General features: G+C 34.5%; 2 protein-coding genes across 2 annotated transcripts in view; one reads left to right on the forward strand and one right to left on the reverse strand.

Annotated features, from left to right (window-relative positions):
• The window catches only part of LOC115210981 (kielin/chordin-like protein), a 185,468-nt gene that overhangs the window by 152,171 nt on the left and 18,020 nt on the right, over positions 1-15,277 (forward strand). The window lies entirely within an intron of this gene.
• Positions 8,477-14,829, reverse strand: LOC115210972 (kielin/chordin-like protein). Its single transcript, XM_029779799.2, has 3 exons — positions 14,682-14,829; positions 9,227-11,043; positions 8,477-8,575 (listed from the first exon to the last, which is right to left on the reverse strand). Exons 1-3 carry the CDS (start codon positions 14,731-14,733, stop codon positions 8,561-8,563), a joined length of 1,884 nt encoding a protein of 627 aa, XP_029635659.1. The 5' UTR covers positions 14,734-14,829; the 3' UTR covers positions 8,477-8,560.

Genomic DNA, 15,277 nt, shown 5'->3' on the forward strand with positions numbered 1-15,277 from the left:
ACACATACTACAAACATGCATACACATATATACGTAAATAAATACATACACAGATACATTCATACATATATATATATATATACATGTTTCCGTACACACGCTCATACATACATATATGTACACATATATACATATACACACACTCACACACACACACACACACACACACACACATATATATATATATACATATATATGTATAAATGTGTGTGTGTGTGTCTCATATATTAAAAGAGATTTGTGTGTGGTGCGTGTGTGTGTTCGTGTGTGTGTGTGTGTGTGTGTGTGTGTGTGTCTGTGTGTGTATGTGTGCGTTGTTTCCTTATGGATTCGAAAACTGAGTTGCCGAAATTGACGTATGAGGTATCACAATATTTAGTAAACTTTCGTCTAATAAATAAAGTATAATTTTTGAACAAGAACTCTTTTTTACTCCAATGATTACCTCGATAACCAGGTCGGCTCGCACAATGTTGAGGCTTTCACCGAAGAGTAACCACTCTACCTGAACACTCTTAAAATACATGGATTTTTACGAAGGAATACTCCCGAAGATATACCCGTCAAGTTTGTTAGAATTATTTTTGTAGATAATCGTTTAATGTGAAGTGTCTTTGTTTAGTCCAGAATTCATCCGATGTAGCACACCCATCGCATATTTTACTTCTTTTCTTCTACCTGAAATAGTGTAAATCTGTATTTTGATTTGTTTAACAGAGATTTGGCTGCTATTGTAGTAGATCAAGTAACAACAGAGACACTTCTATGTGTGTGTTTTGTTGTGGTGAACCCCACATTTTGCACAATAACTTTTAAAGAAATCTGCACATCTTACGGCTAACCATTTAACTTCTTTCGATTGTCCCCATGATGACGTATCCCCTGAAAAAATCCCGTTGATCATTCTGAGCTCAGTGCGTATTTCAATCTGGCTTTTATTTTTAGATCTCTGCCTGATAAAGTGCCAACTTTGAGACATAGGACAAAATACTCGATTTAACAAAAATTGTACGCACACGCGCGCGAACACACACACACAACACACACACACACACACACACACACACACACACACACACATTATTTCTAGTTAATTTTTTTAATTTTCAGATCATTAAAACGGAATATCAAGCTAAGAAAAACGAGTATTTTCGATACCTCATTATTTTTGCTATTAATCAAGGTTCTAAGGCCGCAAAAGCTGCTCTCGACATTTGTGCTGTGTATGGAGAGGGTGCCATAGCTCAAAGAACCGCTCGTGATTGGCATGCCAAATTCAAAAATGGAAATTTTGACCTGAAAGATGTACCTCGTTCTGGCCGTACAGTTGAGTTCAATGAAGAGCGATTTAACCAACTCGTCAAACGACAAGGGAACTGGCAGAGAAAATGGAATGTTCCCACACGGCTTTAGAGAAGCATCTTCACTCGATGGGAAAATTTCAGAAGTATGGAGCATGGGTTCCGCATGCTTTAATTGACCACAACAAAAATCAACGAGCCACATTCTCCGCTGGTTTGCTTGATCGTCACCGCTCAACTCATGGACAGAAACAACGATTTCTTTACCGAATCGTTACTGGCGACGGAAAATGGTGCCCGTATATCCATATGAAGCAGCGTAAGGAATGGCTTAGCTCCGGTAAACAAGCGACACCGCGCGTGAAACAAGATCTTCATCCGCGTAAGATGATGTTGTGCGTATGGTGGGACTGGGAAGGGAGTATCCATTACGGATTGTTTGAACGGAACCAAACAGTCAATGTGGAACTCTATGTTCAGTTGATGGAACAACTCAACATGGCTATTCAAGAGAAAAGACCTAATCAGCAGCATGGAATTCTATTGTTGTACGACAAAGCCCGCCCTCATATCGCCAATATGACCAAGGAAGCCATTCGAACGCATGCCTGGGAGGTGTTGCCACACCCGCCGTACTCTCCTGATTGGCACAACGTTTTTTCCACCTCTTTCGATCTCTTTCAAATGCTATGCGCGGAGATTCGTTCAATGCTGATGCAGAACTGAGAGCTTCGTTGGATAAATTCTTCGAGTCGAAATCGGATGATTTCTACCAACGAGGTATTAAAAATCTTGTTGAGCGATGAGAAGAAGCTATAAACAACAAGGTTGGATACATTATTAATTAATTAGTTGATATTTGATTAAACCTTAAAAAAAATTAAAATTTCAAACACGGCTGAACTTATTTGCCAACCCAATATATGTGTGTGTGTGCGTATGTGTGTGTATCCATACAAACGTATCTACACGCTCACGGATATGCCCCATACATATGTATATAACTAAAGTCACATATTCATGCTGACACCCCCATACACGTATACCTATATATGCATATGCACTTAAGTACACACGCTTATGTATACAGTCACTGGGATATGTAACACATTGCCTAAATACCAGTCTTGAGAAAGTTAGGCTTCCCGAAACCAGAAAGGAGAAAGCTAATTCGAAGTCTACTGTCCCAATCCATCACTAGAACTTCTAAAATCTGCAAAAATTTCCAGAAGTTTATCATTTAAATATATATGAGCATGTCTAGATATGCAAATATATGCTTGAGAATATATACATAAGACAAAACATACAAATCTGCAAATATATATATACGTACATACATACATACATACATACATACATACATACATACATACATACATACATACATACATACATGCATACATGCATACATACATACATACATACATACATACATACATACATACATTCATACGTACATACATTCCATGAAGGAGCCTTGGATCTAGGTTAGAAACCGGATCTTTCTCCATTGGCAAGAGTTCTGAGCAATAACATACATATATACATACATACTTACATACATATGAACATGCATACATACATACAAAGAACCTGATGCATTAGTTACTGCCACTGAGAGGATTACAAAGGACTGGCAAACAATTTTCACACTCATTGACCAACAAAACACTTAAAATTTTATGGATAACCTGAAGAGTTCACATGATCTAACAGCACTTGGACATCTTCCTGGTGGGGCCAGAGTATAGAGGTGTCATCAACATATCGAAGCCATAGTGTTGGTTTTAGTAGTGTCGATCCTAAAGCCAAATTCTCAAAGTATATATTGGCTTTTATCGGTGATAATGGCGGACACATAGCTAAGCCCCTTTCATAATGTTTCTGAACAAACATTACAAAGGATTAAAAACAGGTTGGTTAAATTTTTCGAAATATGGGCTTCATTATTATTTTCGATGATAACATCACTAAAGCCAACATTTTAGATATCACCTTAAACTTATGTAATTTTTCTTCTTCCTCATATCATAAACCATCAACAAAGTTAAAATACGTTAGCTCCTTCAGTTACCATTGAAGGGCTATAACAAGAAATATTTCACTTACACTTTCAAGATTGCTAATGTTGATATCTTCAACGATAAAGCCATATTTTATAGCTTTGCCTTACTTAAAATAATAAATAATGCGCCCTTTTAAGGCCTAGCCAAGCTCTTGGGCCCGGTTTCCCGGTTTCTATGGCGTATGTGTGACTCAGCTGGACGTGACGCCAGTCCATCTCAGTTTTACTCATTTTTGCCAGCTGAGTGGACTGGAGCAACCTGAAATGAAGTGTTTTGCTCAAGAACACAACGCGTCTCCCGGTCTAGGAATCGAAATCACAGTCATGATGCTGACACCCTAACCACTTAGCCACGCGCATCCACATAGTTATATGTAGCTGTAAATAGTTATATGTAGCGAAAAATGAAATGTAAGATGATAGTTACAGTTCGAATTTTATAGGTCGTCAGAATTTACTTATAGGAACTAAAGGTATGTTTTGCCAAAGTTTACAACGATAAACGTGTTTACAAGTGTATTCTCCGAAAAAATGACTAGAAACTGTTCTTCGTTACAGAGCGGGCAGAAAGATTTACTTTGTCATATGGGAAGGATCTAGATAGAATATTTCATTCCAGATCGAATTGTTCGTTATATTCCTTTAGAGACCAAATTAAAGTCCTATACTCAGTATTGTTGCGTTTATTGATATGTCTAAATGTATATTAAGGGTTATTTATTCTTTTCGACAACTGAGACGATTGACTACCTATGTAAAAATAAGACTTCAGAACTGGAAGTAATTTTTCATTCATAAACAGAGATTCTAGTCTTAGAATTACTGCTAAAGAAACGAATACGATTCGAATTTCTATCAGAAATATTAATATTACTGTTATTGTTCAAAGTATTGTTCAAAGTATTATCGTTAATAATATCAATGTTATTATTTTCATTAGGAGGATTTGAGTTTAACAACTTTTGTTATGTGAAGTGATGATTTGTGAAAGGTTTTTTGTGTTTAAAAACCCTATCCTGATTCGGTTTGAATTAATAATGGAATGGTAGCTTGGATATTTTGGAAAATTGTTATCTATAGGTTTACGAAAATGGTAAGAGCGGTTGGATTTGATCTGATTACTATATGGAATTATCAACCAAACAGTTTTACTAGGATAGACCTTGTTACTAGGGTAATTATCTTGTGAAGTCCTCGACTTATTTGTATTACGTGTAGTGGGATATAAAGAACAGTTAACTAACTTACACTGCAAAATTTCATCTTTCGATTTAGTGTTGACTTCCGAACTAAAATTTATATTGTTATTACCGATATGACGTGTTTTCATGTCCTGATGAGTAGCGAAAGAATTTATGTCAGTAGCGTTAATATCGGAAATTTTATTCTTTATAGCCTGCTTTAAGTAACGAAGAGCTATGAAGTATGGCTTTATCGTTGAAGATATCAACATCAGCAGATAATCTAGAACGCCTAATGAAGTGTTTCATAATTATAGTTTTATAATTATACATTTCCCAGCGACTCTACTGATGAACCACGGAATAAGTGAATTGATTGACTAATTAATTGTTTTGTTTGATCATTAATTCAGAAACACATAGGTATTGGGGTAACTGAGATTTTTATTCATTTACATAACCTGCTCGACTACACGCAACGTACCTTAAATAAGAATCTTTCTTTTCGTGGTTTCGCTTTTGATTGCACTTTTCAGCATATTAGAAGTCGAATTGGTGGTATTTTCTCCGTGTATAAATTTCTATACTCTATTATATAGAAAAATATACGTCCTCTGACTTTTAATAAGCATTCTGACCAATTGTAAAAATTTTATTTTAAAAAATTGTTACCCTTTGTTTATATTTATATACATACACACACACAACACACACACATACACACATATATATACATAAATGTATGTATATATGTATGTATATATCTATGTAATATATATATATATATAATATATATATATATATATATATATATTATATATCTATATATATATATATATATAGGATATATATATGATATATAATATATAATATTAATATAACTTCATCAGCGTAGTTTGTTATGAGCATAATATGCTGTTATGAGCATATTATGCTCATAACAACTACGCTGATGAAGTTACAGATATCCTTGTGATATTAATAGCTGAAACTGCAGTACGTAGGTAATTATTCCATTTAGTATTTTTCTTTTGTCTCATCCATTGCTTTAGGTCGTGCTGAATTTTATTTTTGTTTGAGAACAAAATCTTTGTGAAATGGCGATTTGACGTCTATATCTAGCATGTTGACTGTCCACCTTTTCGTTTCAGTCCTTAATTGGTATATATAAATATTAAATCTTCGGATTCTTTTTAATGTGCTAGACCACTGGTTTTAATTGACTAATATCAATTTCTACCCTTAATTTTTAAATATATATATATATATAAATATATATATATATGTATACACACACATATACATACGTACAATTTTGTGGATAAACAAATTATGGATCCTAAATTAGGTGTGGTCGAATACGAGATTTTAATAGATGTTTTATTGAAGATAAGGTAATATTTAAGGTTTGATGGGAAGGTAGATTTTAGGATTTTAAAGAAAATTTTAGGTAGAGATTTAACTTGGAGGGAGAAAGATTCGGAATAGGATTATTTCATAATGTTAGCTGATGTAGTTCATCAGAATATAAACCAGTACTGGAAAGAAATAAACATTAGATAGATCCAACCTGGGTCTTTAAGATAGAGAGATAAAAATCTGTCATTTCAGACCATGACGCTAGGAAATATCAAGGTAGAATTGTTCTGCGTAAATTTGCTCTGTTAATATATAAACATTAATATATTTGTACTTGGTATAATCGTCGTCTGTTAATATCTATATATTTATACTTGAATATTCATCGTCTGTAAATATATGAATATCTATCAATTTATACTTGAATATACATCCTTCATTTAATATATAAATATCTATATATTTATACTTGAATATTGATCGTCTGTTAATATATATAAAATTATAAATTTATACTTGAATATACATCCTTCATTTAATATATAAATATCTATATATTTATACTTGAATATTGATCGTCTGTTAATATATAAAAATCTATAAATTTACTTGAATATACATCCTTCATTTAATATATAAATATCTATATATTTATACTTGAATAATCATCGTCTGTTAATATATAAATATCTATCATCCACGTTAAAAGTTTCCGGGTATAAGCTGAAATCATTTGAGCGCGACAAAGTGTTTTCTGTAATTAGAATCATTGGATCCCATCTGTTTATTCCATATATAAATATATAAACACACACACTCACACACACACATTCAAACACACATTTTCACACACACGCATACACAGGCATTCACGCACACACGCACACACACACATATATATACAGAGAGATAGACAGACAGACATACATACAGACGGACAGGCAGATAAGTAAATAGATAGATAGATAGAGAGACAGAGAGAGAGAGCAACAGAGAGGTTTGGTATGTCTTTCTGACATACGGACAACGTGGTTCTGGGCTCAGCCCCATTACACGGCTGCTTTTGTGACTGACATCTAATATAACTTCAGGCCACCCGTGAAGCTTGTAAGTGGATTTCGTAGTCGCAAACTAAAAGAAGCTTGTCAAATATGTGTATGCAATTAAGTGTATATATGTGTGAAGTCATGTGTGCGTGGATGTGAGTATATTCCTCTGTGTGTGTGTGTGTGTATTTGTGTGTGCGTGTGTGTTTTTGGGTGTTTGTGTATGTGTCTGTGCATGTGTATGTATCTGTGTATATGTGTGTGTGTGCGTGCGTGTGTGTGTATATTCTTGAATTATTTTTTGTATCTTGTAACGTATATATATTCGGCATTAGTCTGAGCAAGTTTACTTGTTATATTCCAAACTACGCAAGGAAGCATAAGTTGAAGTAACAGATCTGAAAATAGTAGACGAGTTTGTTTCCTTGGGCAGCATACTCAGCTTTTATTGATTCCTAGACAAGGAAATATGAAAAGACTTCAGAAAGCAACTGCTTCCCTCAGGATTTACTTGTCTCATGTCTTGACCCAACAAATATTATTTGTGGCCGCATATGACTTTCCGATGCTGCGCTCATCAGTCATCAACAAATTCGTAAAGAAGACGACTATTGTACGTTCATAATTATACATTGTGTGACATGCAATAGGACGTTGAAATGTTTGCCAGTCCAGAGGTGGTTTAACTAAACACAATACATTATATCAGAATATGCTTCTGCATACTGATATACCTATAAGCAGCTTTGTTTGTGCAGTCTCTCGGAACACATGTAGAAGCTTAACAGGCATAAATAGCAACTATGGTCGAATGTAAGATGTATTCCATGATGAGATATGACAACAACCTTGAGACATTGAATTGTTCTAACTATAGAAAATATAAGGAGTGGCTGTGTTGTAAGCAGCTGCTTTAACAACCACATAGTTCCGGGTTCAGTCCCACTGCGTAGCATCTTGGACAAGTGTCTCCTACTATAGCCTCCGGCCAATTGAAACCATGTGAGTGGATTTGGTAGACGGAAACTGAAATAAGCCCGTCATATATATGTATATAATATATATATATATATATATATACATATATATATATATGTGTGTGTGTGTGTGTGTGTGTGTGTGTGTTTGTGTGTCTGTGTTTGTCCACGCAACATCGCTTGACAACCGATACTAGTGAGTTTACGGCCCCGTAACTTAGCAGTTCAGCAAAAAAGACCGATAGAATAAGTACTAGGCTTACAAAGAATAAGTCCTCGGGTGGATTTGCTCGGCTAAAAGGCGGTGCTCCAGCATGGCTACAGTCAAATGACTGAAACAAGTAAAACAGTAAAAGAGTAATTCTGAAGTAATTTGACAAACTTTGTTATTCGTCACTTCCGGGTCAATAAATCAAAAGTAGTTAACAACAAATCATTCAATTATTGAAGTACTGAAATGCTTTTCATCACAGATCTTCAAATAGATAACTCGAATATCTAAAATGGTATTGAAGTTTACAGTTATAAATGAAACAAAAAGGTTGGCAGATATATGTTTTATTTAAAAACGTTATGTTTGTAATATTTACAATTCTTAAAAATATCAATATAAATTAACTGTTCTTCATCAGTAACGTCGCCTCTGAAAAGAATAAAATTACAAGAAATCAATATATTTATTAGATTGGACATACAAATTAAAAACAATAACATAGACTAAGTATCAAGTTGGATTTATATTTCAAAATGTGTATATTAGATTAGTTGTATATATCACATTCTTTTACAACAAAGTATGAATATTTCACCAGGCGCAGAAAAGCTTAACTCACGAACTATATTCTGAAACGTGAGATAATATATAGTAAAATTTACAATTCTTTATCGCAATGCTACTTACAATGATGATCCAATGTGAAAGCTAGTCTGTTGATTTCACAAGAGTAGCAATAAAGTTAGTTGAAACATTGAAAGTTAATAATTTTCATATAGATAATGAAATATATGCAGATATACAAAATCTCGTGTTTACAGTGAAGAGAACATTGGCTTTCTTCAAGATAATGGTAGGGTCAATGACATTGAACTACTTCAAATAAAGACAGAAATCGAATCGCTGATACAATTTTGTTTGTACGACAATGTAGTAGAGTGTAGTACAGTGAGAGCATTGCAATGTTTATGCTAAACATTATTCAATTCTTTCTTGTTTTCTCTGTTTAAAATGACTAACTATATAAGGATGAGACACGTTATATTAGGGAGATCAAAACTAATAGAAAACTTTACTCACCTCTTTATAACAATCGTATTTGGTACACTTGACATTTCCATTTGAACAACGACAAACATTGCATCTATCTTGAGTCATAAATGTTTTTCCATCTGGGATAGTTTTCCCATAATATTGGCATGTAGTTGGGGGACAGTACATTTTAGTACAGGATACTTGACCAAACTGTCCGCATGTACAGGTGTTGCAGTCATCTTTAAATGTTTCGCCAGCAGAATAGGTTTTTCCTTTGTGTATACAGGGTTTCGTGCATGTTTTCTGCTCACAAACCACCCTTCCCTCAGAAGTGCACTGACATTTGTTGCAATCATTATACCATATAGAACCAATGTCGTAATGCTTGCCGTTGTAATTGCAGGTACATAGATTAGTAGTACAGCCTACAGTACCATCGGCTTTGCATGTGCACGTGTTACAATCCTTTCTAAATGAATCCCCTATTCCATAGGTGTTTCCATTGTATAAGCAATTACAAGGGTTATTAGTACAGCTGACTCTACCGTTCACTTCACACGTACATGTATTACAACCTTGTCTAAATGTTTGACCTACATTATAAAGCTGGTTGTTGTAAGTACATTTGCAAACGTTGGTTGTACATTGAACATATCCAGTTGATAAACATTGGCATTGGTTACAATCTTCTTGAAAGGTCTGACCAATTTTATAAGACCGTCCTTTCCGTGTACATCGACACGTTTTATATGTGCACTCTACTTGTCCGTTATGCTGACATGTACAAGTGTTACAGTCATCAGTGAATGCCTGTCCGATATTATAAACTTTATGATTGTAAGTACAGGTACATGGATTTGTAGTGCAGTCTACGGTACCATCGGCTTGGCATGTGCACGTATTACATCCCTTTCTAAATGTTTGACCTATATTATAAAACTGGTTGTTATAACTACATTTGCACATTCTATATGTGCACGCAACTTGACCGTTATGTTGGCATGTACAAGTATTACAGTCATCAGTGAATTTCTGTCCCATATTATAAACCCTGTGTTTGTATGTACAGGTACATGGATTTGTAGTGCAGTCTACACTACCATCAATTTTACACGTGCATGTATTGCAGCCGTTTGGAAATGTTTCTCCAATTCGGTAGGTATTTCCGTTATAAATGCATTTGCATCGCTTGTTAGAACACTGGACTGTACCACTAAACAAACATTGACATTCATCACATTCACCAAATCTTTGGCCAATATTATAGGTCCGTCCTTGGTAAGTACATTGACAGACTCTTGTTGTACAATCTACTTGTCCGTTTATACAACGGCAAGTGTTGCAAGCGTCAATGAAAGTTTGACCCTCTTGATATTGTGAATTTTTGTAATAACAGCCACATCTATCACTGTTACACTGCACTGTTCCTGTAGTTTGACAGGTGCAAGTCTTACAACCATCATTGAAACTCACTCCAACGTTGTAGTCTTTACCATTATACTGGCACTGACACACGTTATTAGTACACTGAATATAGCCAGAAGAAAGACATTTACATCTATTACATTTGTCTTGGAATTCTTCACCCTCTTGGTATACCTTTCCGTTGTAAGTACATTGTTTAGGGCAGTCTTTGTTGCTACATTGTACCTGACCACCGTGTTTGCATTCACATGTATTACAGGATTGCTGGAATGTCTCTCCTACTCTGTAACGTCTACCTTGATAGATACAAGTAGATTCCTGCCCGTAATCACAACGTAAATTTGTACAGACTGCTTTGCCATATTCACCACATACACACGTGTTGCAGTCGATCTTGAATCTTCCTCCATACTTCCTTCCATTATGTGTACATTCGTCTGTAAAGGAAAACATCAACTGATAATTATTTCCATTAACCACAGAAGAGTTATCTACTGAAAATGAATATGTATATCCTAAAGTAATTCCTCACATACATACAGACATACAGACCTATAGACATACACACACACACACACACACACACACACACACACACACACACACAAACACACACATACACACACATATATACACATGAATAAATACATACATACAACATATGTATATACATGGACGTAATTGAATATGAAGGTACAGGTATATAAACATATATACATATATATATATGTATATACACGCATTTATACATACATACATATACACAAACACACACACACAGACACACACACAAATATATATATATATATATATACATACACACATGATTAAATACATACATACATACAACATATATATATATATATATATATATATTATATATATATATGGATGTACTTGAATATGCAGGTACATATATATATATATATATATATATATACACACACACACACACACATTATACGTACATACATACAGTACATACAAACACACACACACAGACACGTACACACACATACACACACACACACACACACACACACACACACACACACACATATATATATATATATATATATATATATATATATATATATATATAGGGAAGGGAATTTGAAAATGCAGAGGTCTTTAAGCTGTTTATTGACCGGTTTCACTTTCTTTTAAAAAAGCTGATCAAAAGGCTTTGTATAACCTTTGTGGTGTTAAAATTTAGTTAACATACATGTATTAAAATACAGTGATAGAGTCTTTGACAATGGTAAGAAAATGTTAAGAAATAGAATATTTGACGAAGATAGGAGCATGTCAAGAGAGGCTTTCTGTTTAAACAGATTAGGTAAAAGTGTTTAAAATAGGCAAAATAGTTCATAAGAATCATAATCATAATCAATATCTATAAATCTGAAATGTGAAAAGTCTGTTTGTCTGGTTTTGGCATTGGAACGGGTTAAAGGGCACTAGATCCCGTCGGATTGACTCCAAAATTTACAGGGACATGTAAAATGAGGTGAGGATTTGAGTGGTTTAGGTTAGAAACCCCTATATAATGCGTATATATATATATATATATATATATATATATATATATATATATATATATATATATATATAGTAATGTGTGCATTATGTGGTCGGTTGTGCTGAACATATGCACACCTATGATAAAAGTGCTGGCGAGTTTGCATGACAACTCTAATGAAAGGCGTGACCTCTAGGACAAAATTCCTCATCTTATAAAATGTGGCCATGGTAAACCCGAATGAAATCGGGTTATATTAACCAAAATGTGAAAAGAGGTCTAAATGGGGCTTGAAGGGGATTAAAATTTACAGGAGCGGGTGTTTAAGAATTCTCTGTTACATCAAGCTAAAAAATTTGCGCCATCCTTTCAATCGTCAATGTGATGCCGTCCATGATGAAGAAGATTTGAATGCTTGCCATGGTGAGTCAACTGTCATGAGAAAGAATCACTTCAAAGTTTGGTGTTTAGGAATTTTCTTTTACATCAAGTTCAAAATTTTACGCCAGCCGTTAAACTGCCACTACGTTGCTGTCCGTCGTTAAGAAATGCCAGCCATGGCGACTCTACTATCCTCAGATTCTATCCCTTCAAACTTTGGTTTCCAATATTTTTTTTTATTCAGCTCGTAAGTTCGTCTGTCCCTTTTAAATGTTAGTGTTTTGCTGTCTGCCTTGAAGCAGACCGTTCCGTTGTTACTGCCTGATATTTATGATTGATCTTTCAAAATATTTTTCTTTCTCAACTTACTCAAGATCTTTTGTCGTTTATAAATGGGAGAGAGATAGATAGAGAAAGATAGAGAGTAAGAGAAAGCTAGGGAGAGTCCGAGAGAAAGGAAGAGTAAGAGAGTGGGAAAGTGAGAGAATAAGAAGCGAGAAACATAGAGGGAGAATGCGGTGATAAAAACAGAAAGGAAGCAACAGAAAGTAAGAACCTCACTCTTACCCGCGCGTCGAGCGGGTCACCTTTGCGAAAAGTTTGTTTGTTTTGTTTTGGTTTCTCTCGGACTCTCCCAAGCTTCCTCTTACTCTCTATCTTTCTCTATCTACCTCTCTCGCATGTTTAAACAACAAAAGATCTTGAGTAAGCTGAGAAAGAAAAATATTTTGAAAGATCAATCATAAATATCAGGCAGTAACAACCAAACAAAGGAAGCAACAGAAAGTAACAACCACACTCTTACCCGCACGTAGAGCGGGTCACCTTAAGATAGTTGTTTATTTCATAAGAATCATAACTTTTTATAAGTTCAAAGAAATCGTAGCATATATACAGAAAGATTTTGTAGACAGTATTTGATAGTAGGTGGAAACGCGTGGCTTAGTGGTTAGGGTGTCAGCATCATGATCGTAAGATTGTGGTTTCGATTGCTGGACCGGGCGACGCGTTGTGTTCTTGAGCAAAACACTTCATTTCACGTTGCGTCCAGTCAACAGAGCTGGCAAAAATGAAGATCGCTGTGATCGACTGGCGTCCCGTCCAGCTGGGTAACACATACGCCATAGAAACCGGGAAACCGGGTCCATGAGCCTTGCTAGGCTTTAAATGGGCGCATTTATATTATTTGATAGGAGAAAGCGTGTATTGCTTTGTCAAATGTTCATTAGAAATGATAATTATTTATAAGGACTTTAGAGGAATGATCACAATATGCCCATTCCCCAGTAAAAACACACAGACACACAAAGAAGAAGCACACACATATACACACGCAATACAATTCCAACAATCACAACAAAAAATCACAGGTACACACATACACAAATACACCAGCACGTAGACGCACACACAGCACAGAAAAATAACACATGTACATAGACACACACATGCACACACACCCGAAAAATACATGAAACACATACACACACACACACACAAACGCATACCCAGTATAACTACGCACAGTATGTACACGCATACACAACACACACACGTACACACCATCCTTATAAACGTAGCACACAAGGACACACACGCAATTATATTATTATCATTATTATTAATATTATTATTATTATTAAACAGCAAAACGTCAGAAAAATATCAGAAACTATCTGCTACTCATATGTTTCATGTACACGTTCGTCGCATAGTTTACTTTGAGAATTTGAGAATATTAGATTCTCAGTCTAAACCGTCAGACGAGCGAGAACGTGAAACTCTGAATAGCAGGTTTTTCTGCTGATTTTGCAGCTTTAATAGTACTAAAGCATATTACTCTACCTCCGGTTTGCCAGTGCTATATTTTAAATATTAAATGACTATTCTCTATTAATATTTACTTTTCAATATTTAATTTGCTCAATCAGACAATCAATACTTCATTTCATTTCTTTCTTACTATATATTCTATATCCTATATTAATATTAAAAGAATATAAATAAACATAGACAGAGTTGGAATTCCTTTGAGTAATCTATTCTTCTATACACAATCATACAAACCCCTTTGTATATATACGTATGAATAAATGGTTGATAAATTAAACTAAATAATTAAGAAGGAAAACGTCGCGAAATAGACAATGTACGGCAATATAATTTACTTACAGCTGTTCACACATGAAATAGCTACTATTACTAGTAACAATTTGTACAACATGATGGTCAGTTGGTTTCTCTTTCCTCAGCGTCTTGGAGATCGGTGATGGTTGTCTTGTGACACAAGGGCAAGTTTGAGAAACGTCTTAATAGAGCTCTTTATATAGTTCTAAGTAAACGTGATCAATTATTTAAACTGAATTAATTCAGTTGGCTTAATTATTTACATTAATTCTATATTTACAATCACAAATTTTCCCTGCAAAATGAAATATTCAAAAATGGGTGGATCTTTTTTCCTTGACATTATGTTAATTAGTTAAATGTTTTAATGATTGTTTCATTAATGAATACATTAACGTCACATGTTACTTAATGTGCTCATAGATATTAAAGCAGATATGAAATAATTGTTGCAGTATACGTTACACACCTCAATACCGAAATGCAAATGTTCATGTATTCATTCAATCCTTAAGAATAGTTTTTGCAACTTTTTCTGAACATACAATGCCTGCACCCAACCCAAAGAAAATAATTTAGCTTCGATTCTCGTGTCTTTTCACATGTTAGTCAAAGACGCATTTTCCAGTTTAAGGAATTTT

The sequence above is a fragment of the Octopus sinensis genome, linkage group LG4, assembly GCF_006345805.1.
Source record: "Octopus sinensis linkage group LG4, ASM634580v1, whole genome shotgun sequence".
Lineage (NCBI taxonomy): Eukaryota > Metazoa > Mollusca > Cephalopoda > Octopoda > Octopodidae > Octopus > Octopus sinensis.